This window comes from Mesocricetus auratus, unplaced genomic scaffold (assembly GCF_017639785.1).
Source record: "Mesocricetus auratus isolate SY011 unplaced genomic scaffold, BCM_Maur_2.0 Super-Scaffold_100006, whole genome shotgun sequence".
Lineage (NCBI taxonomy): Eukaryota > Metazoa > Chordata > Mammalia > Rodentia > Cricetidae > Mesocricetus > Mesocricetus auratus.
Genome location: NW_024429190.1, coordinates 25,185,585 through 25,209,825, shown reverse-complemented (window position 1 = coordinate 25,209,825; position 24,241 = coordinate 25,185,585). Strand labels below are relative to the sequence as shown.

Below are 24,241 nucleotides of genomic sequence, written 5' to 3'. Positions count from 1 at the left end.
CTGAGAGGAAAGCTGAAATAGTTGGGTCTAGGGGAGAACAGAGCCGATGAAGCACAGAACATACCTGACGACGTTTTGTTAAGACCGACTTGTTAAAGGAGGGGGATGGGGGGCCCGATTCAAGGCTTGAAGCGTGATTGGATCAAGCTGACAATCTCGAAAAGTGCTAATCGGCACACAGACTGCGTTGCTGTAGTCTCGATGCTTTCAAATATATTTGAAATGTTCCCCAGCAAGAAGAAAAAGCCAAACCCACATCTGTTTGAGATGCTCAGGCGCAGGGAGGAAGTGGCAGAGCACTAATGAGCTAGGCTGTTCCTTCTTCAGGGAACAGCCTGTTTTCTTTGCCTTTTGACACACCAACCCCTTGTGGAGAACAATGACTATGACACCCGCCTCTTTTAGGGGAGAAGCCCAGATGAGAGTGCTTACTGTCTTGGCTCCCCAGCCCTTGCAATGGGTCTTGGTTTCCAGAGATAAAACCCCCATTCAACAATAAGAAGTAACAATTGGATCCTAAAGCTGGTATGATTACACGTCACCTTTTGGCTCCGATTCTGTAAACTGATTCCTCTTTAACAATGGCCTGAACAGGAGGTCACAGGAACTGATGGCATTGTCTGATGTGAGAAGCCTGGAAATTTCCACTACAGGGGATGATGTCATGGGACTTGATACACAATATAGCCATTAAAAAATTCAAGGATGAAAGAGATATACAAAAAAGAAATAGGTTTGATATTTCTCCATGTCAAGAGTATAGACTAAAAATAAGTGCATGGTGAATCTATAGATGGGGAACACTGTGATAGTTTACCTACAAAGGTCAAAAGGTCGAGGTACAGTGCAGTACCAGTGGATGAGCCTCGTAAACATTAGGCCAAAATGGAAATTATGACCATACAATCATACACTTACTATTGTATTTCTTTGGAATGTCCAGAATAGTCAGATCTAGAAAATGAATGATTGCTAGTGTCTGTGCACCAGACACACACACACACACACACACACACACACACACACACACACAGAGAGAGAGAGAGAGACAGAGAGAGAGAGAGAGAGAGAATTATTGAATTCCAGGATTTGTTTGGATAGCATTGAGAATGCCCCAGAACTACGGTGATGTTACATGATTCTACAAATATTCTGAAATCATTAAGTCATCCACTGTATTTTTTATGTAGTGTTTAATTATATGTGTGCATGTGGTCTGTAGTCCTTATGGGCTGTGTGCACGTGTGTATAGTTGTCTTCAGAGTCCAGAAGGCGGTGGTAGATTTTCTGCAGCTGAACTTACAGGTGTTTGGGAGCCACCCAACATGGGTACTGAGCACTGAATTTGAATCTTTTGCATACGCATAATACTAATTATGAGAAAAGTAGTAACTACAATGAAGAAACATGACTGCACTACTCATTGAATGTCAGCACCAATAGGAAGAGGAGACAAGAGTTCTGTGAGTCTTCTGTAGGATGGACACTAATCATTTTGCTGACCTGTGCCAAGGATGCAATCCGAGTCTAAAGGTGAATAGTAGGATGTCTAAACTGAGGGGAATTCTATTAAGGAAATCTGTGTTATTAAACAAGGTCATCAACAACAATGGACAAAGACCTTCCTGGTTTATTTTTGGTTGTGAGCCTAGCCTTTAACGGCTGAACCATCTCTCCAGCCCGACCTTCCTGGTTTAAAAGAAATGAATGAACTGCACAGCCAAAATGTAACCTGGGCCCTGCATCAGGGGAAAATATTAAAAAACCACAACTGTAGGGCTGAGGGGATGACTCCGTGGGTACAGTGCTTAATATGTAAGTCTGAGGACCCGAGTTAGGATATTCAGGAAACAGGAGGGAACAGAAATGTGGCAACATTGATTTCTTGAATTTGATCATTGTACTGTATTTATTTAGCTTTTAGGAAATACAAGTTGAAGTATTTATGGGTAAGGGATGTCTGCACTTCATGCTCAAATGGTTAAATTAAAAAAATTATGTGTGTTGGTATCTAGGCACATAACACAAGAAATGTTATTTCGCAAAATCAGTGCAGAACTTTGAATAGCTTGCTTCAGAAGGAGAGGTCGACGCAGCTGGTAGACAGCTGGCACATAAGGAGGCACCTCCTACAAGGGTCGTGTGGGTGGCACCTGGAAGGAGCATCCCCAGCACACAGAGGCTTCCCTGAGGACAGTGTGTTTTTCTCTCTCTAGCAGTTCCAGGAAGCCTGCTATTCCCATGAACATCTGTTCACAGTTCTTTGCCTCTGACCTGTTGGAGTCTCTTAAGGTTGGGAAAATTGTTAGGAAAGGAGAAAAAAATGCATGACAACCAACGCATATTCTTCCCCAAGAGTTCAAGAGCAAAAGAAAGATTACTTCCACTGCACAGTCATTTGTCATTTTGACTACTAGTCCTCCTACCAAAAAAAGCTCTAGAAAAAATAATTACATATCATGTTTTTAATTTTAGTTTTATTAAACCAATAGCTTAGCTATAAATATCATAAAATATATAATCAAAATATAATAGAAATGGTGGTGGGAATCGTCTCACAATGTTGAATTTCCAGGGTGTCTGTGTGGCATCATCTTTTGTCACATTAGCCATCAGGTCATGAAACAGCCAGCATGAAGTCCAGCACAACACCATCACATAGGAGGTAGTGTCTGTTATAATCAGTGTATTTTATATGGCATTAAATCATCTTAAAGTTTTTAGAGTAGAAGGGAGAGAACAACTTAGGCAATTTCCTTGTTTTGTAGGTGAGAAAGTCATGCTTTTCATTATTTAACCCAAAGTCTGGCAAGGACAAACTACTTCTTGGGGTTTGTTTGTTCCTTCTTTTACTCCTGAGGTCTGGCATGTCATGACCCATATGAAGATGAAGTCATATTCCCATCACATTATGATGGTACCTGCTGACATTGTGTGTTTAGGTGGTTTAAGATGGAGCCTGACTTAGCCCATGCAGGACAACAACAAGGAACTCTATTTTCTCTACATATTTATTTTATTAAACCAAGTAACATAATACAAGTGAATTTTAAGACCCAGATAGCTAATCTCCTCTCTTCCTACTCCGCTAAATTCCATTTAGAAATATCACCCACAGTGCCTCTGTGAGATTCTCTTCAAACTGAACCTGATTCTCTTTGGAATATTTGAAACTTCCAAGAGGTTATAGATGCTTCTATGATTTCATTTTTTTGGGGGGAATAGGTTTTCACTGTATAGCCTTGGCTACCCTGAAACTCACTCTGTAGACCAGGTTGGCCTTGAACTCACAGAGATCTGCCTGTCTCTGTCTCCCGCATGTTGTGATTAAAGGCATTTGTCACTTCTATGATTCTTTCAAAAGCTATGGATCCTGTCACTAGAACCATGCAGGCTTACAGAGTCTGCATCTCCACGTACCAAAGCACATGCACCAGGATGCAGGCCATTCCCTTTTCCATAAGGTGGTCTGCACATGCCTGATAACAGTGACAGTCGAGCAGCAGACCAATGCTAACTTCCCTCCATCACAGACATTCTGCTCCTCCCAGCTATTCAGAGAGTGAGATTTTTGCAAGGCAAGGACTTGTACCTGTTTGTTCACTGCTGTATTTTGAATGTCTAGATCAGTTTCAAGCCTGTTGAATAAATAAATATTCCAAGTCCCTCCTCAAATACCACATAAACTGTTTTCAGAGTCTTCTGTGTTTTATGTTGATAAAAACAAAACAAAACAAAATAAACAAAACCCCTGGTCAACATGTCTTTGCATTCAATATAACATTTCCTCTTGTTTTCAACTCAGCATGGCTGTCCATTGCTTTCTTTTGGATTCCTCTCTTGTCAGATTAACTGGCTCATCTAGCCATGTGCCACCTATTACTCCATTGATGATGTTGAAGTTTGGTCTGGAATGGGAATGGAAGGTTAGAGAGGAATCATAGCATTTAGGACAGAGAAGGCACCATGAAGACTTTCTGAGGTCCCACTGCTAAAGACACCATGTGTTATGTTTTCAGGAGACAGAGGAATGAAGCTAAAATTGGTTGGAAGCAGCTTCCTTCCTCATAGAGAGGCCCCTGCAGTGGTTTGATTGAGATTATCCCCCAAAGGCTTGGATGTTTGAATACTTAGTTCCTTGTTGGTAGTGTTGTCTGGGAATATCTAGGAGATCTGGCATAGATGGAGGGAGTACATCACTGGAAGTGGGATTTGAGGTTTCAAAGCCTTGTTCCATTTCCATGTGGGTGCTGGGCATTGAACCTAGGCCCTCTAGAAGAGCAGCCAGTGCTCCCAACTGCTGAGCCATTTCTCCAGCCTCTGTCTTGTGCCATTTCCAATTTGTTCTCTCTGCTTTGTTTTATCACAACAATAGAAAAGTGATGAATATACTCCCATAGTTTATTATTATTAATTGCTCCCTTATTATTAATATACTCCCATAGTATATCATCCCGCAATTACCATAGTGCTGGAAGGTGCTTTAGGCTGCTGTGGGTGAACTGTCATCAACAGCCTTGCTCAGCTAAGACCCCACATGCAACACTACTGAGAGTCTAGCCAAAATGTGCCCACTGGTACAATAGTGACAAGTCTGTGTTTACAGGTGTGACCAACCACTCAGTGATTTAATTTGAGTCCCTCTCTTATAGGAGGGATGTCTTTAGTTGCCCTACTCAAAAGACCATGGTTTGTGATGTCAAAAGCTTTAGTCAGGGAAACTACTAATGCCCATCACATTGCTTTCTGAATAACCATGTTTATACCCATATGTTAAGAGAAGCTTTTTCTTTGCTAGCTGCTTTGGTTTATCCCCCGCCAGCAGCCTGGGCTCTGCTGCGATGTAGTCCCCAAATAACACACAAGACGCTGTATTAATTATGAAGCTGTTGGCCTTGCTTGTTTCTAACTGGCTAGCTCTGACTTAAGTAATTACCCCATAATTGTTAATCTAAGTATGTCTCTTACCGGAGAGGTTTCCGGGCTTCCTACCCCAATGGCGTTACATCTCGACTTTCTTGTGTTTCTCCTTCCCAGAATCCTCCTCAACTCCTAGTCCCTCCTATCTAGGTTTTCTATTGGCTCAACAGTACTTTATTGACAAATGCACAGGACTTCCCCCAACATCTCCTCTTTTCTGTTTAAACAAAAAGAAAGGTCTTAACTTTAACACAGTCAAATTGTGTATAACAGAACAGTTATCAAATAAGAACATAGTTACAATATTTTAGCAAGATTTAAAGAAAATATCATTCATCCCATCCTTGTGAGTCCAAAGGTCTATATGTAGCTTATCTTTTATCATCACTAAGGAAAACTATAATTATAACTATCTGTCTTCAACTCCATCAAAGACCACAGAAGGATAATATATAAACACTAGGATTGACAGAGGTATCTTACTGCCTGGACAGTCACCTGAAGTTCCTCTGTAACGTTGGGGCATCCATCTTCAGCCCATAGGCCACAATGTGTCTGGAACACTTCTCAGCAAGGCAGGAAATTTCAAACTGTCCATCTGCATTGACAGTCTATCATTCATTTTTCTTTGTTCTGCAGAAAGTCTCGCGGACTCTTCCATGAAGCAGGAACCCTGTAAGACTGAGTTCAGCATTCACTTTCCTGTGGGTCCTGCATGTCCAGTTTATACAGCAACAGTCAGTCTAGGCAAGAGCAGTTTCTTGCCCAAATGGCTAATCTTGCCATGTTGAAAGCAAACTCCATAACGAGTTTCTTCGATGCCCATTTTCCTCTCATAATTGGTGCTGCCAGGAGCAGACATTTCTCATTGTCAAGAAAAACCCTAAACCATTTTAAATGCCATTTTCTGAAGGTCTTTAAAAGGTTTGAAGACTATTTATCTGTCTCAAATACATCGCTATATATCTAGAAAACCTAACTTACCTAACTATAAATTCTGTTATAAGTAACTATCTATAGTCTGTATTCAATTATGCATTACATTTTAAAAGATCAGTATAAGCACAATACTTAATCAAGAGGAGAAATATACATATCACAAAATTGACCTTGAATTTGTGTCAATAAATGAAAAACAATACCCATCCCATAATTCCCTTTTTTACCATTAAAAAGATTGGCTGTGATCATTAGCCAATTATAAACAATCCCATTTAAATGAAAACAAAGATTTATAAACAAGATGGGAATTGGGACATCGCTCATTCCAAACTGCTTCCTGCTGGAAGGGGGCGCTGTTCACACCATGGGGATCATGACAAAACTCAGAAACCTTTATAAGTCCGCATTTTCAGGGTCTGTAAAGCTGCATCATCTTAGCTGTCTCAATAGTTGGAACACCTGGTCCACTGCTTCTGGGGGTCTTGGTTCGTCAAACCACAGAAGTCTGGAAGGAATCCTCAGCTTTTCATTTTCTGTGGAAACATAAGCAAAATCTCCTTTCCCAAGTACATATCCTTATACTTAAATTTTGAGGTCAAGGCATTTTCAAAAGATATAAGTTGAATTAATTCAGCAGCATTTATAATCAAGTGTACTTCAGTAGCTGTTCCTTCCTTAGCAATGAAAAAACTGAAAAACATAATAGCGTACAGTATCCAGACTCTCTGTGTATTTTCCATCTTTACGTGGCTTATTTATTAATCTATTATTATTATTACTCAATTTCTTTCGCTTTTATTTATTTTTCTCTGAGACAGGGTTTCTCTTTGGAAATCCGCCTACCTCTGCCTCTGGAGTAAATCCTACCGGCGTGCGCCACCACAACGCCGGCTTCTGTATTTATATACCACTTTGCCGTTTCATTTTCTCTCTCAATCTCACGTATATTTTTAAACACACTGTAAACCTTTAGAGGTTTTCCTTTATCCAAGTCTGACTTTACTGTAAATCTTTATGTTTTTCTGGCCACGTGTCTTATCTGTAAAACCACGGCTGTTTTAAACTGCCGTTTCAAGATGGCGGGCGTAAGCGTGACTCCAGCTTACCGCCTCAGTCCATGCTGACATCCAGCAAAAGCTGCCACTTCCAGCTGTACGTACACACCTTTCAATCGTTAGCAGAGTCTCTTAAAAGAACCTTGTTGGGTTTTTTTTTCTTTTTCTTTTTTCTTTTCTTTTTATGCCGAGTCAGGAAGACTCCAGTAAGCGAGCCGCGTGAATCTCGGCTTGTCGCTAGCAAAACAGAGCACACCTGAGAAAAATGCTGCTACCAAAATCTGTGCTTCTCTCAGTTCTTCTGTTTCTAAAATTCCTTTAAAGCTTTTGTTGTTTTGCGTGGAAATTCAATCCCACTCCTGACAACCATTCTGTTACGAGAAGCTTTTTCTTTGCTACCCGCTTTGGTTTATCCCCCGCCAGCAGCCTGGGCTCTGCAGCATTGTAGTCCCCAAATAACACACAAGACGCTGTATTAATTATGAAGCTGTTGGCCTTGCTTGTTTCTAACTGGCTAGCTCTGACTTAAGTAATTACCCCATAATTGTTCAGATTATTGATGCTGTTAATTTTGATCAAAGAAGCTTCTTCATGCAATGAGTACCAGTTGCTTCAGAGTCTCATCATTGGCCATTGAGATGGAAAATAAATGCCAGTTAATGTTCAGTCATAAACTAAACATCTTTATCACCTGTACCTTATCTCACAAGGCTCAGGGAATATCATAGCACAGGGGTATCCTAGTTTGTTTTCTATTGCTATGTTAAACACCATGACCAAAAGCAACTTTGGTCATCATGAAGGGAAGTCAAGGAAGGAACTCAAGGCAGAAACCTGGAGGCAGGAACTAGAATGGAGATCATGGAACTTTCTCTCCATGATCCACTCAACTTGATTTTTTTTATGCGACAGAGAATCATCTACCCAGGGATGGCACCATCCACAGTCAACTGGACCATCCTATGTCAGTCTTTAATCAAGCAAATGTCCCACAGACTGGCCTACCAGCTGATCTGGTGAAAGCATTTTCTCTATTGAGGTTGTCTATTCCTAGATGACCTTGACTGGTGTCAAGTTGACAAAACAAAGCAAAACAAAGAGTAACCAGCATAAAGGGGAAGAAAGAATGCAAGAGGTGGAGGAGGGGGAAGAGTAGTGTGGAATGTGGATGGGTAGGAATGGACCAGGTGATTACTGCATAAGATCTGTATAAGACTGGACCTGCCAACATCCTGCCATGGAACAGGGAGGGGCTCATCACTCTCTAAGGATTTATATGCAGTTAGTGGGTGCTGAGTGAGGGAAAGACATATTCTTCAGTAGTGTAGTCACTGGTAAGGTGCCTAAGCTTCTGAAAGCAACCCTCACCCATTCTCTTATGAGAGACCCTAGTATAACTCTCCATATCATCAAAAGACAAAAGAAAGCAGGTGAAAACTTCAGGGTTATTAGTTGGAAGAACAAGGGGGTCAATGGAAGTGGGAGGTGGTATAAGAGAGTGTAACTGTGAGTGGATATAATCAAAGTGCATCATATGAATGTGAAATGTTATAAAGGAGGGGTCCATTTCTTGTAACTGATATATGCTCTAAATGGATTTGAGTCTGCCATGGTTATGTCTGTACTGAACATGTGGGCATGCTTTTCCTTCATCTTCATTCCCTAAGCAACACAGCATGACAATTGTTTGCAGGGTAGTCACATTTATTAGGTTTTCTAAGTTGTCTGGAGATACATTAAAGTACATGCAAAGTAGATTATATGCAAACATCATACCATTTTATATAGGGGATTTGGGTATCGGAGAGAGGTCGTGATTGATTGATCCTTAGGACTTGGTTCTTGTGATTGTGGAGGATGACACACCCAATTTCTGCAGGGTTAGCTGGTGCAGCTGGGTGAGTAGGAAGCTAAACATGAGGGATTCAAGGAAACTGCAGCTGAATCTTGGGAGCTTGTCCCCTGGTCAGGCAGGGAGTTGGGAACCAAGGGAATTAACTGCACAGGTTTGCATAGATGTCTCCTGATAGTAAGAACTCCACTTGGTGGTCAATCATATCACTTTACATTCTTCCTTCTATGTAAAACACCGAGCCACCTGAGCACTTTCTCTTACATTTTTGGTTGCGAGCCTAGCCTTTAACGGCTGAGCCATCTCTCCAGCCCGAGCACTTTCTCCTTTACTATGTATGTGCAACAGTGAGGGAATCTGCATCCTCAAAAATAAAATCTGATCTCATAATATCATACGCGTTTTGGTCTTGCTTGTCAGGTTTTTAAGTACCATGGGAAGAATTACCCTGTAAAGTGAGCTTTGATTTCCCATGATGTGGGAGAAAAGGTTACCTCAACCCCATGAATGTGACACCCACTTCATAAGTATTTATAAACCTTCGTAAACCTTTTCAGTGCTTGGCTTACAGGACTGGCCCTTATTTGGGACTGCATATTCCATTCTCTCTTTGGAGTATACACTTCACTTTGTTTTGCCAAATAAATGCTTGCTTAAACTATCTGTATCTCTATCTTAAATTCTTTCCTTGGAGAAGACAAGAACTGAGAAGAAAGTTTCACCGGGTAACACCAATGGCTGGATGGAGACTTGGGGACCCAGTCCAAAGGCAGACTTCTCTCTCCTTAGGAGAGATCAGTTTTTTTCCATCAAGGCATTCAACTTGTTGGATAAGGCTCTCGAATTTATAAGGTCAGATGCAAACATTAACTTTGTCAAAAGTATCTTCAAAGAAGCATTTCAAACTTGGACCGACCAAATGTATGACTGTGGATGAACTCTCACAAACCGCTTCAGAAACGTCCCTCAAAACAGGTTGAAGAAGGTGACATTCTCATCTCAGCACTCTCATGGGTGGCCTCCCTGGGACCGCATGACTTTTGTGTTCCTTCATTACCGACTCATCTTGGGATTCCTTATCCACCTTGCATTCCTCACCACTGGAAGCAGCCTCCTCATCTTTCACAGTTCAGATCAAATGTTAGCTCAGCGAAACTTTAATACCACACTCCATCCAGAAGACTTCCTTCTGTCCTGTACGTCTGTGTCCGGGCTACTTTACATTCATACGTTGCCCCACTTGCATACCAAACTGCTGGTCAGCACACAGTGTAAAAGTATAGGGGGGGGGTTTCCTGAAGGTGGCATCTGTTGGGGGGGGAACTACCTATCCTAGGAGGAACACAGGGAAGACATTAGAACTGGGAAAGCTTAGCTCAGAGGTGGGGTACCATAAAGATGAATGACCTCAGGTCACTGTTGGCCTGGTTTTGATTTACCTGAGCTTGCTGGATGGGTTGCATGGGCAAGAGACCCTGACCCAACAAGAAGGGGCAACAACTGTTTGCTGCTGTCCGTGTCTTACTTAACTGTCACAAGTGTCTAGAGGTGGGAAATTTTAAGATATTTTGATTTGCTTTGTTAGTATGGATACTTAGTCTAATAATGTATCTTCTGTAGTTTGTTGTCTTTGCACAGTTTCTGTCATAATTAAACTAAGAAGTTTATATGATCTGAAAATAATATGATTCTGGTACCAGACTTACTAGATTACATTCCTCATCTCACCAAGCTATACAACTTGTCTGTACCTTGATTTTTCCATTTGTCAAATGGAGCTAGAATGGCTCTGGTTACTTGAGAATATGAAGAGGGTCTAGCTGGTTAACAGATGGAAAAGTCTTGGAATGGTGTTCAGGCCTGAGCTGTTGCTCAGTTGTACAGTACCTGCCTAGTACAGGCAAAGCCTGGATTGATTGGCACCACCAGGAAAAAGAAAGAAAAAAGAAAAAAAGGAGCCAAGTAACCAAGCAAATAAGCTAGTGCCCAGAACATAGTGGCCACTCAGAATCCCACAGTTACTCTCATTCCTGGTGTTATTGTTGCCAATTGTCTGTCATGTGGATATGTTATTACTTCTTGAGGATAAGGACATGATCATAGTTTCTTTGTACAGCTCCAATACTATAGAGAACAAGCTCTACCGAGTCTTATTGGAGTATATGTGACCTTGTTTGCAGAGAACCATGCTTGCAGCATCCCCAACAGCACCATTGGGACCTCACAACAAAGCCTGCAAAGTTATTATTACCCGCTTTTGACAGATGAGGGAACTGAGAATCAATCAATAAGTAAATTGTCCAGTGTCAGACACAGCTGATGAGTGCAGTCTCCAGTTCAGCTCAAATGTCATCAACAAGAAACACCCTGGTCTTTTGGGAGTTTCTCCTTTCTGACCCAGCCCCCCTTTAGTTCCGCCACAGCCTTCTTGTTACTACTAAGAACAGGGACATTGTGGATCAAGAAAGCTGGAAAAAATGAGGCCCCCGTTGATGTCACAGACTAATTAAGAGCAAGGTGTGCGCCGGAGTCGGTTATCAGTATAAGATGTCCTCGGGAGTAACTGTGGCCTCTTCCATTTTAGTCTTGATTTCCGGGAGAGGAATTTGACTGATTGCCACCACAACCAAATTTGCCGCGTGGGCCGAGGCGCTGGCCACGCATATCCAAAATGACTCTTCATACTGTTCTTCCACCACGACAAACTGAAAGAGCCTCTCCTGGAAGTTGGCAATTCTTTCTGTCAGGTCGTGAAATTTCACCGCAGCCATGAAGCTGACGATGGCTAGCGCCACGACTCCACCTGAAACCCAAAATAGCGCCTTTACTTACTGCTCCTCTTGGCAGTTTTAAGGTCCCTACTGAGGTGGCACTTCTGTGCCATGTGAAACAAAATCTTTGGGGCTTTGAAGAATTAATGCAGCAACACACATTTGAAATTGTGTTAAAAGCTGTAGATAAGCTGTATCTACTTTGATACACAGTATCAAAGGCAAGAGAGACAGCTGTCTGAAAAGAAAATAAATTAATGACAGATGAACTTGAATTTGCATGCCTCTCACTCCTCTTTCCAGAAGTATCTCCTTTAGAGGACCACTCTGTATTCACCTTCTGCCTTGTATAAACATGGTGAGCGATGTATAGGAAGACATAAGATCCAACTTTGAAGGGTGAGGTCTCATCCTCCGACTGCACTGCTCAACAGAAGGTAGAAGGTAGGGAGCAAACTCTGGAATTCCAGACCTCATTTATCTCCCTAGCAATTGATCAAAACTTTGAATTTGTTTGCTGAGTGCCTTTCCCATTTTATTTCAAATTGACAATCAAAAAAGACATAATAAACTGAATTTGGTAGTGCATGTCTGTAATTCCAAGACTTGAGAGGCTGAGGCAGGAGGATTATAAGTTTGAAAACAATTGACACAAAGAGAACTGGGGGGAGGGAGGGACGAAAGACTGGGCAGGGTGGTGCTTGCTTCTAATGCCAGTAGTTGGGAGGCAGAGGTAGGTGAATCCCTGTGAATCTGAGAGTAGTCTACATAGAGGTTTCCAGGCCAGCCAGGACTATGTGGTGAGGCCCTGTCTTAAAACACAAAAAAATAACAAAACAAAACCCTACCCTTAGTGGTGTGGGAAGACTCGCCACTCACACCTGTAATTGTACCACTTGAGAGACTGAAACAGGAGAACCACCATGAGTGGAGTTCAGACTGGGGTTATGGGATATGTCATTTGGTAAATATGTTCTTCTCATTGGTTAATGAATAAAGCACTGTTCGGCCAATAAGGCAGAATGATAGGTGGAACTGGGGGACAAGGAGAATTCTGGGAAGTGTAGGCAGAGAGGAGTCGTCATGTGATCCCAGAAAGAGAGGACATGAGTGAGGTATTCTCTGGTAAGAGAAGACCATGTAGAAATACTTAGACTAATAGAAATGGGTTAATAATTGAGACAGAGCTAGCCAACAAGAAGCCCTAACCGGCGGCTAACATTATTATAATTAATATAAGTCTCTGAGTGTTCATTTGGGCCTGATGCAGTTGTTTGGCCAAGGCTGGTGGGAAAGAGTATTGTAACACTGGGGTACATGTTAAGATCTGGTCCTTAAAAAACAACAGTTCCACCCTGAAGGCCAGTTTTACTTTGTACATATTAGTATATTTCATTCTTTTTAATACAGTTTAAAACACTCTTAATTTGATTGTAAATTTGGTTTCTTTTCCATTCACTTGAGTATTTCCCTGTACCTATCCTATAAGGCCATGACTTTAAAAACATGTACTGTTTTATTCTGGAGCCTCTCCTGCTTTTTAAAATGATGGTTTTGCTTCTGGGATTGTAGATGATAGAAACTGCGGCAGTGATGTATCTCTGTGTTTTTTTTCTTCCATTTCCTTACCATAAGCCCAGTCTATGGGATTCTTCAAAGAACAGCCAAAGGCTATTTATATTTTTATTCATTTTTGACAATTTTTCTTTTGATCACCTACTTGTTAGGATCTCATCAGTGGAATTAGAGCAGTGGTTCTCAACCTTTCTAATGCTGCGACCCTTTAATACAGTTCCTCACATTGTGGTGACTCCCCAGCTATACAATTATTTCATTGCTACTTCATAACTGCGATTTTGCTACTGTTATGAATTATAATGTAAATATCTGCTATGTGATTCCAAAAGGGTCACAACCCACAAGTTGAGAACCACTTAATTAGAATCCTAGGATTCTAGACATGTAGACTCTATGGAAACAAGTATTTATTTAATGAGTAGGACTGAATACTTTTTACCATGAGAATCTGTGCAGAGGTACAACACCTGCAGTCCTGGTGACTATACAGGAGAGTTAGCCTTTATACACAAAAGCAAATACATAGCAATTGATGCACCCAAAACCAGTACCTGTGTTTATACTTTGTGGTCCTCTTATACAAGGGTAAGGAGGTGAGAGATTATTGCCACATTGGAACCTTGACCATCTGATATGTGTTTTCTGAGGCAGTCCTTTTTCCATAGGATTTTGTTATTTTCATTATAGATGATGTATTAAGTACATAACTAAAGGTAGCTCTTACTTTCCAGGTGCTCACATAAACTATGTGAACACATACTCATACACTGTCTCTTTCAGCAAAGAAAACATTCCTTTCCACTAAGGTTTTGGACCCAGTGAGGTGCATGAGAAAGGGTGGAGAGTAAATATTTAATTTCTTCATACTTTCTTTTTTTTTAAAGATTTTATTTATTATGTATACAGCATTTCATGTATGCCTGCAGGCCAGAAGAGGGCACCAGATCTTATTACAGATGGTTGTGAGCCACCATGTGGTTGCTGGGAATTGAACTCAGGACCTTTGGAAGAGCAGCAGCCAGTGCTCTTAACCTCTGAGCCTTCTCTCCAGCCTTTCTTCATACTTTCTATCCAACTACTCATGTTACAGGACTTAATGGTCTTAGAGGCCATTAAGGGTGGATCCTTTCCCTCATGGCCAGTTTTGGACTTCCTCCCTCCTGATTGTCTTTGGACCCTACCTTCTGTTTCTCTTGTAATACTGGAAAGGGAAATTCTCTTTAGGAACTAAATGCCCATATGGATGGAGGTACCTTGTTGAGACCCATTAAGGGAAAGCTACTACTTCCCAATCAGAAGAATAGAATTTAAGTTCTGCCTCTAGCCCTGGGTGGAGATCTGCCATTCCAAACCCCCCAACCATTGCATCCCAGTGTCCTTTCTGTTTAAGAGTTAATCTAGCTGGGCCTGTCAATTACCCTACTAGGGGTCCACCCTTCCAAGCACCTTAGGAAATCTGACTTACATGTGGATGTGCCAAGGGGGTGGGAGGAGTAATTATCCCCTTTATGAGACAATTCACCCACCTTTCTCCAAAGCCCCTTCTTTGCTGCAGCCACGTCTACAGCCTGCCGGCCCTTTTGCAGAATCTAATTTTCCCAAAGTTCTCTTTAGCACTATTAGATTCAGTGTCCTAAGTATGCTTTAGGGGACACTGTGGGCCTCCTCACTCATTTGCTGAAGTTCCCCTCCCCTTTCACCATGCAGCTTACTGACCTCCAATGCTGAAGCTGCCTGCTTTCTTGAAGTCATGGACTTTCTCTTCTCCATCTCCCTCATCCTGGCAGTAGCCAATACTTACAGCTTGTCTGCTCTCTTGTTTTTTTTCCAAATCCAACAAAAATGCCCCCCTTAGCTTCCTTCTGGGTCTCTTTCTAAATTCTTCCATTAACAAGATTAAGAGTCTAGACAAGGAACTTTAGGATTTCCTGGTTAACACTTGGGAGGGCAGGCTGATGTGGACCCCAGTTTCCCTCCCTTGGGGGCTTCTTACCTGCCAGGACATTCCAAAGACAGATGCCACCAGGACCATTGACTGCTCTGTAGGGGACCTGAATGATGTTGAGAATAGCAAAGCCCATGCTGACCAGAGCCAGGGCCAAGGCCAAGAAGAGGAGTAGCAGAATCGTGACATGGAGGCTTGCATTGAGCTCCTTCACCAGATGTGGGAAGACTGTGGGGAGAGAGATGGTATTTCAAGGTCAGAGTGTGGCTGCTTTCACAATGCCAGCACTTGCTTATCCCAAGGTCAGTAAGCAGAGGGTAAGGGAAAGACAAAAAAATGCTGGGTTTTCAAAAACTAAGAGACGCCCTGAGATGGGTCCATGGACTCCAGAGCAATCGCTTGTTAGTTGTCTAGAAATCTTCGTTGTGGTGGTGGGAACACAAAATCTGAAAGTGCCCTACAGTGGACATTACACTGACCCTGCAGTCGTGGGATCTGATATAGACTGCTTCACTTCACATAAGACTCAGGCACTAGCTGGACAGGGTAGATGTTACTGTTGCAGAGTATCCAGGATGCTTAAAAATGCACGTTGTATAATACTTCATGAAAACATCAATTTTCCATATGAGTGTGGCAGAAGAGGTTGTGAAATACCTGTCTGCACTTGTTTCTCTATGTCTGCCACTGGTGCTACTAGAAAAAGTGAAATGATACACTAAGAACATTTCAAATATTTCCCTGGACAATCTGTTCTCAGAAATAACACCTGTGAGTATTGTTGTCATTATTTGTACTCTCTGACTTGGGAAAGGTGTGGGGCCTTAGTGGGAAGCTAGCAATAGTTTGTGTGAGAGAGAAGGGCAGTTGCCTTTTGCTGAGCACAGTTATGGGCTGAGCTGTTTGGAGACATCATCTCAGTCAGTGATCATGATAAGGCATCTGAAGGTTGTCGACTCCCTTCACCCACAAATTTGAAGGCATGGAGCTCATGTCTTTAGGTAAGGCAACCCTGAACTATATATGGAAATTAGAGTATATATAGAATAGACAGTCCTGTGTATCATGTGGTATAATGAGTTTAAAGTCAGTTTTTAACAATTCTATGTAGAAATTTAAAATAGTAAATACTAAAAAATTCCTTAGCAGACTCCAAGGTTGGCATCTCTCAAGCCTGAAGATTAGAGGGTATTTTTATTATTTTAGACAAAGTCTCATTATATAGCCCTGGCTGGCCTGAAATTGGCTGTGTAGACCAGGCTGGCTGAACTCCAACTCACAGAGATTCACCTGTGATTCACTTCTGTCTCCTGAGTGTTGGAATTAAAGTATGCATCACCATGCTGGACGGGAGTGAGAGCTTGTGTTCTCTTCCCTGCACTGTGGCATTCCCATTAGTAACTTCCCAGACACCACCTGCATTTACATCCTGGGTTCTTTTTTTTAATCTTATTACTTTTATTTTAGGTGAATTTTTGTTTTGCTATGGGTGTTGGGTCCCCTAGAACTGGGGTCACAGATAGCCATGAGCTGCCCTGTCAGTACTGAGAATTGAACCCAGATCCTCTGGAAGAACAGTCAGTGCTCTCAACTGCTGAGCCATCTCCCCAGCTCCCACATCCTGGGTTCTTATTCAACTTTCTTTCCAGTCCTGTGTTTTCATTTGTCATTATCTCTGCATGGTCATCTAACTGGCTTTGGAAACTTTAGCTGGGAAGATGGGCTCCTTTCCAAGGAGTTTGCTTTTTCTCAGTCATTGTTTTTTCTTTTGTGTTTCCATTCCAACTCCCTTCTTGAGACCAAGAATCCACTTTTCAAACCTGGAGTCTCTTCTTATTCCAGACACAGTATCTTATACCTAATTGTCAGTCTCATTATTCTTATTCTTGATCATGCCATCCTTAGGACACATGACTAGTATGGTAGTCCTTACTAAAACCTTAAAATGCAAAATAGCCACTCACATGATTGGCAAAATTTAAAACTTCTGTTGATGACAGTGTAGAAAAAAGGTACTCTCGAAGTTCTCAGTCCTACATCCCCATTAAAAGGCAACATGATCAAAGGCAACATCTATCAAAGCAATTTCATTGCTAGTCATTGTTGTCCAGACCAATGCATTCAAAGTTGTGTGCATACATTGACTGTTCATTACAATAGCAAAAGTTTGGAGATAGATTAATTTCTCCAGTCAACAAATTGGTTGAATATATTTAGTTATGAGATCATAATGCAGATTTTAGAAAGAAGCAGCCACATGCGCATGATGATACGAACCTCTATTTGGAGTTGATTAAATGAGAAATTGAGAACCATTTTGTGATGATAAAGAAGACAGAACCTGGGGCACAAAGAGTGATGTGGGAAAGAGGTAAAGAGTACTCAATCCACAGCCTCCCACTGAAGTGTCTTAATTGTACAGGCAGGCTATTGGCACCGGGTGACTCTCTTTCTAAGGTTCGCATTCATGCATGTTACTCCCTGCTCAGTTTCTTCCAGGGAACTAGGTTTTAATTGCCTTTTCTATGTCACTGCTTAGAAATTCAAGTCTTTCTTTAGGAGTTTCAGTTCAACAGTTCTTCCCACTAGGTCCTTCCTTCCTCCCTCCCTCCCTCCCTTCCTTCCCTTCTTCCTTTATTCCTTCCTTTTTTTCTCAATCCAGGGTTTCTCTGTGTAACTCTGGTTGTTTTGAAACTCATTGTGTAGACCCTTGAACTCAGAGACTGGCCTTCCTCTGCCTCCTGAGTCCTAGGATTCCATTAGTTTTTGAGAGGAACTGTACATTTAACTGTCACACTTGTACAGACTCCAGAAAGCTGTGGCTCACTCCTCTTTCATGCTTGTACCATTTCCAAGAGTTTTAGGCATCTCCAACTTAATGAAGTTGAAGTTGATGAATACAGTGAATCCATTGATAATCGAGTACAATCTGTGTGTAGGCGCTTCATACACATTCTTCTTTGTCTATGTCTCCTTCCTGTGTGTGTGTGTGTGTGTGTGTGTGTGTGTGTGTGTGTGTGTATACATATGCATGTGAGGGTTCATCCATGTGCTCATGTATGTGGAGGCCAGAGATCAGCCTCAGGTTGTTCCTTAGATGCTATCCACTTTGTTTGTTGAGAGATTGTCACTGAAACCCGAGGTTCTCCAATTAGTTCAGGTTTGCTGGCTAACAAATCCTGGGGATTCTCTCATCTCTCCAACCCCAGCATTAAGATTACAATGGTATGCCTCCATACCTGGGTTTTTACATGGTGGTGGGCATCGAACTGAGGTCTCCAGGCTTGCACAAGGAGCATTTTGCTGACTGAGCTTGCTCCCCAGGTCACCCTCTCTTATTCTTGCAGATGAGCAGATGAGAAAACTGAAGCTCAGAGAAGTTAAATAGTTTAACCAAGACAATTTAGCCAGGAAGTGATGCCTTAACTATTATGCTAAACGACTGGTAGGAGAAAAATAAAAAACCTTAGATAAACAAGAGTTTAAAATTTCTGGGCAGTGGTGATATGTCTTTAAATTCAGCATTTGGGAGACAGAGGCAGAGGCAGGCAGATCTCTGAGTTTGAAGCCAGTCTGGTCTACAGAATGAGTTCCAGAACAGCCAGAGCTGTTACACTGAGAAACCCTGTCTCAAAAAAATGTTTAAAATTTTAATCACAGTGTAGCTTAAATTCTAGAAGGCATACTTTAAATTTAAACTTTTTTAAACATAAGAAGCAATACTTTGCTTGGATATTATTCTATCAGTATTTAAACTTGGATGATTTGTTTGTTCCTGATTCCAGAGACATGTGATCTTTTTCCCTGGTGAGACTAATAAATAATCACAGGCTTGGAAGACAGACCCAGGCTTTAGCCCTTGGGAAGATAATTCTGGAGTAAGATGTAGGGAGAGGACTAGAAGGCTAAACTGCAACACACTACTGTACTTAGGTAAATTCACAGAAGTTATTTCATGTGTCGATTTCTCTAATTCCCAATTTCTTCTTTAATAAAATGTCATCATAAAATCAGGATAGAGGAAATGAACCACAGGGATGGCTTCAGAGATTCTCTAGTGACTAGAATCTAGTCCACATATGCTCCATGTCTCCCTTGCCACACAGCAGGCTTCTCTGGGCAGGTGTTTGTCTGCTCTGTTCATACCTCTTTTCCTGGTGGTACCTGGCTTGTATGTACTCAACAGTACACTTGTAACATGCCTTTAATTTAATGCTTGTTGCTTTCTTTCTGCAGCCACTCCAGCATTACTTTTATTTCAGAAGGTCTAGCTATAAAAAGGACCTTAGTGGTTGTTGGTAGAAAAAGTCTTGGTTTTCCCATGACTAATGTGGGATTTGAGTCTCTCAGAAGAGTCTCTGTGATGGTGAAGAAAGCTGTTTGTAAATGAGACTCAATGGAAATTCCCTAGTCTAAGGCTTACAAAGGACTTTCTCAAGCTCCTCTCTGCTGATTTGCTTAGTGGATAGGGAATATATTTTTTTCTGTGGACCTTCAGAAAGTGGGAACTCCTGTTAAGGGTGGGAAATACAAATATACTCCAGGGCTACTTTGAGTTACATTGTATTGGACTTGAGAGCTGTGCTTTGAAGGGACTTAGATCATCTCTAGAGAGGTAATAATACACATAATGTCCCTACAGCATGTGATCGCAGGAAGAAGGTGCACTTCCAAGGTACTGTGAATGAAAAAATTATACATCCTCTGGCATGGCCTGAGAGCAGCTGAAAACAAAACATTATCAAATGCTGCCTGACTCACAGATGAAAATGAAACACCTTCTCTGCATCTCACACATTTTTGATGCTCAAGACTAGATCACACTAGAGGAAACAGGGCTGGTTCTCGAAAGGAGCAGGAGAGAAAGGGACATTTGTTGAGTTTTTCCAGAGGGCAAACAGAAGGTACTCGTTCTTTTGGCTTCCCATGAGAAGCAGTTTAAGTTTTTGGGAGCTTGAGGACGCCAGGGCCTTAGCATTCAGGTACTACCAGCACATTAGGGGACACTGGCACATGGCTGCCCTGCCATCCACCCACATACTAAAGTTTTGTAAGTGTTGCACAGACATACCAGGAAGCCAGAACACCCAGATAAAAGTATCATTGTCATGGTCTCCTTTTAACACACCCTTTTCTTTGTTTATTTGTATGATTATTTTCAAGTTCTACTTTTTGGTGCATGCGTGCATGCGTGCATGTGTGCATGTGTGTAGTTTGCCCATCTGTGTGTGGGCTTTTGGAGTACCAGAGGAGTACATTGGCCATCCTACTGTATCAATCTCTGCCTTATTACTTAGAGATAGGGTCTCTCACTGAACTCAGAGCGGTGCCGACAGCCAGCAATCTGTCTGTCTCTACCCTTGACAGCACTGGAGTTACAGGCTTGCATGTGACCATGCCTGAGCCACCATTGGCCCCCTAGATTGTAGTAGTAATGGAGTTATTTCCCCAATACATAAGGTCCATTTTTAATTGCTGGGCAAATATAAACATACTCAGAGATTTTTTCTTTATAAATATAATGAACATGTCTTTCTTTTCTATATAGAAATGAAGACCATTTGCATTTTTTTGTCAAGGGGTACAACATTATATTTTCTGTATTTATTTAGTGAGAAGCATGTACTGGCCAGGTTTTTAAACATTACCACAAGTTCTGAGATATAGAAATAAAGTGATGGGTGAGATTCCTAATCCCCATGTGCTAATGAGTCATTGAGTAACTATAGTTTTGTAGGACACTATTCTTACTAATGATCTAATTGTTTGATTGTTTTGCTTGCTTTGTTTTCTCTTTCCTAGAGTATCTTTTTTTAAGCCTTTTTTGGACTCCAACCTTAAGTCTTCATGGTTCTACTTTGTTCACCCCTGAGCTCTGAACTCAGGCCATTGCTGCTGGCTGCTCATCTTTAAACCATCAGGTGCCTCCCTCAGTCTCCCTGCCAGAAAACGTGTCAGCCACTCTTCAGACCCAAGAAGTATGCTCCTAGTAAAGTCCTTCTCCTATGCACCAGCAAAGTCCTCCAGCTATGAAACTTTCACATACATGGATGTGGGAGCAGTTACCATGCTTCCTGGAGGTCTCTTTCTGCTGGCAGTCTGCACCTGTACATTGTTGTAGTGTAGACTACCAGAGTCTCGTGGCATGGTCTGGCATCTGGCTCTGTTGATTCTCGGCAGAATGAGTGACCTCAGGTGAATTATGTAACTTCTAAAGCCTCAGTGTACTCTGCTGAAAATTAGAGCATTCATTATGCCTTCATTATAATTGTGTTGTAAAGCTTGAAAGAATCAGGCAATGTGCAGCTTCTAGCGGGATTCCTGACACTTGAGCACTTGATATTTTACTAATCATTACTAGATGTAAACTACAAACTATACAAATTCCGACTTCTAGTATTTTTGTTTATCTTTTTTAGAAAAGAAAGAAAAATTTTCTTTGCATTGCTACACAGGAGCTGTTGGCTGCCTAATTACTTTGATGTCATGTCTTAGATAGGCAATAGTCGATCTCACTTAGACATAAGCACTCCTGCAAAACAAAAAAAATGCTCCAATATACTCACATGCCCCAATATACTCACTTGTAAATTGGGACTGGCGGCCTCCGAGCCCACACTGCCGTATTTTACAACCTCGGAAGAGCCCATAGTAAATGTCCCCGATGAATTTGACCAGTTCTGGGTCTGAGGCATTGACCAAATCCACTCCGGTTTGACACAGGATCTTCCCACTCAACCAGTGGGGCACAGCCAAGGCGACGATGATCAGGAGGAAGGAAGAGAAGCTGAGTAGAGACGCCAGCCCGTACCACGCCTTTTTGAACCATCCAGGCATGCTAGTGAGCGCAGATCATCCCCCAGGACTCTGGGCAACAGTTGGGCAAGTAGACATCTTTCAGACACTCAGCAATAGCCTGCTCCATACACATGAACTCAAGACTTCCGGCCCATCTCCTCATCCTCTTTCAGTGCCTGCCTCCAGAGTTTGTGTTTACTACGTGCACATCCCCAGCCTCTGCAGATGATGTTCCCCTGACTCTGTACAGCAGAGTGTGTTACCCAAGGAAGTAACCCTATATCTCCCACTGGATTAGAGTTTCAACAGAGGCTTTAATTGTTCCTCTGTTCAAGTATTTAAGTCACCATGATGTGGGCATCATAATGACAAGACAGTTATTACCAAACAAACCCAGGGAGAACTGCTGACAAAGGATGCTAACTAGACTTAAAAAACAAATTCGCATGGCAGAAACAAAGCAGAAATGGACCCATTAGCACTCACATGTGCTAGCGACAGCGTGCAGGATCAAATGTCTGATCTCTTCCAGGCATGCCCTGGCATTTCTTTCTCTAAAATGTCACTGCTGTCAGAATCCCCGGAGCTGTTTCTAATACCATGAATTGATCTTGGTTCATAAGGCTTAAACTGAAATGTGTGAATTAGAACTGTATGGATTTGTTGCTGGATGAACTGTAACATGAAATCTGTTGTGACTGTGAGGCAATCCTATCCCCTGCTCCCACTTTTCCATGGCATCCGACATAGGTCAGACACTTTTTTCTTTTTCTTTTTGTACATTATCCCAATGCATCTCAGACCTTAAATTTGCAGTCCTCCTTCCTCACCTTCCTGGGTGTTAGGATTGTAGGAGTGAGGCTCCTGCCTGACTGAGAAGTAAAATTCAAGATCTATCTATCTATCTATCTATTCATTCATCCATCCATCCATCCATCCATCCATCCATCCATCCATCCATGCATCTATCCATCCATCTCTGTTTATCTGCCTATATCTATCATCTATCATCTTCATCTATCTCTATCTACCTAATCTGTATCTATCTATCTGTCTGTCTATATATCTGTCTGTCTGTCTATCTATCTATCATCTATCTGTGTATGTTCTAGGTATTTCATTGATAACTTCATACATGCATATTATGTTACTTGATCATATTCTTCACTAGTTTCCTGCTCTGATCCCCATCTCACTCCCTCTAGATCCCTTATTTCTAGAAAGTCTCTCTGCTTCTTCTTTTTAATCTTTAGATCCCAGGAATGCGTCATTTCTATTTTCCATCTTATACTGTGGCTTTTAAAATTGTGACTTTTACTGTATTGTTGAATATCAACTCAAAGGTCCCACAAGACTGGCAAAAGCCACTCTGTGACTACTGTGGGGAGCAAAATTGGGCCAAGGCAGCACAGCAAACTTTCCACTGTTTCCTGTATCTGGAAGGGCTTCTGAAGTCATATTGTTCGTCAGTAGGAACCTGAGACTCTTTCTTGGAGTCATGTGGATATGTTAAGGAAGTGACAGGATCCCTGTTCATGAGGGGACTCACTACAGTGGCCTCCCCATAATGGAAATAAAAAGCAGTATTCCTGAAGCTTATGAGGAGCTCTGCCAGAAAGCAAAGGGCTTTACTGTATGATTTTGCATCTCTGTTACTTCGGCAACTGTGTGGACCAGGCTGTTGTTTGTCTTATCAGTAAAACAATGGTGGCACTGAACTGGACTATAGTGGCTTATCTTTACCAAAGTGGCCTGGAAATAGATAATGTTTATCTGCCAACCAGTGACACAGTGCATGTAAGATCCCTTGAAGGCTATTTGTCATATTAGTATATGGCAAATAATATTAGCTGACATTCTTGTTTTAACATTAAGAAAATATTTAGAAGGCAGGATGTACTTACCTTGGAGTTGCGGGTCTGTGTTAAATGATGGACTTATTTGCCTATATCAACTTTTGATGTTGTGAGGGTTTTCAGAAAAAAACTCTCTGAATTAACACCTGAGTGTTAGCAAGCTCCTGCCATGCTTACTGAAGTGCCGGTTGAGAGGATCTCCAGCTATTGGAGACCAGATTCAAAGTCTCTCTCTTAGGATGGTGTTTGAGACTCCCATGCCTTGTTTTTACAGCCAGCCACAGGATTAATGTGTGTAGAAAAGTGAACTTACACACACAGATTGCTTAGAACTGCCTGGCATGAGGAGGGCACTAGATTAATGTGCCTTTTCCCTCCCACGAGGTTTCTCAACAGTTCTGCTTTGGATAATACAGCTCCCGAGAGCTGAAAGTTCTGCCAGCCACATCCTAATGTCCACTGACACAGGTCGGCAGGTCTTGACAGTTGCAGGTAAAACTGTGTCTGTTGTCTCCAAGGCAACC

At 41.8% G+C, this 24,241-nt stretch overlaps 1 protein-coding gene across 1 annotated transcript; it reads right to left on the bottom strand.

The window, feature by feature from the left end:
* Positions 1-10,629: 10,629 nt before the first annotated feature.
* Clrn2 (clarin 2) lies at positions 10,630-22,155 on the bottom strand. The gene is made up of 3 exons (XM_040747053.1): positions 21,648-22,155; positions 15,112-15,291; positions 10,630-11,572 (listed from the first exon to the last, which is right to left on the bottom strand). The coding sequence occupies exons 1-3, from the start codon at positions 21,898-21,900 to the stop codon at positions 11,307-11,309; spliced, it is 699 nt and encodes a 232-aa protein (XP_040602987.1). The 5' UTR covers positions 21,901-22,155; the 3' UTR covers positions 10,630-11,306.
* Between the last annotated feature and the right edge of the window lie 2,086 nt (positions 22,156-24,241).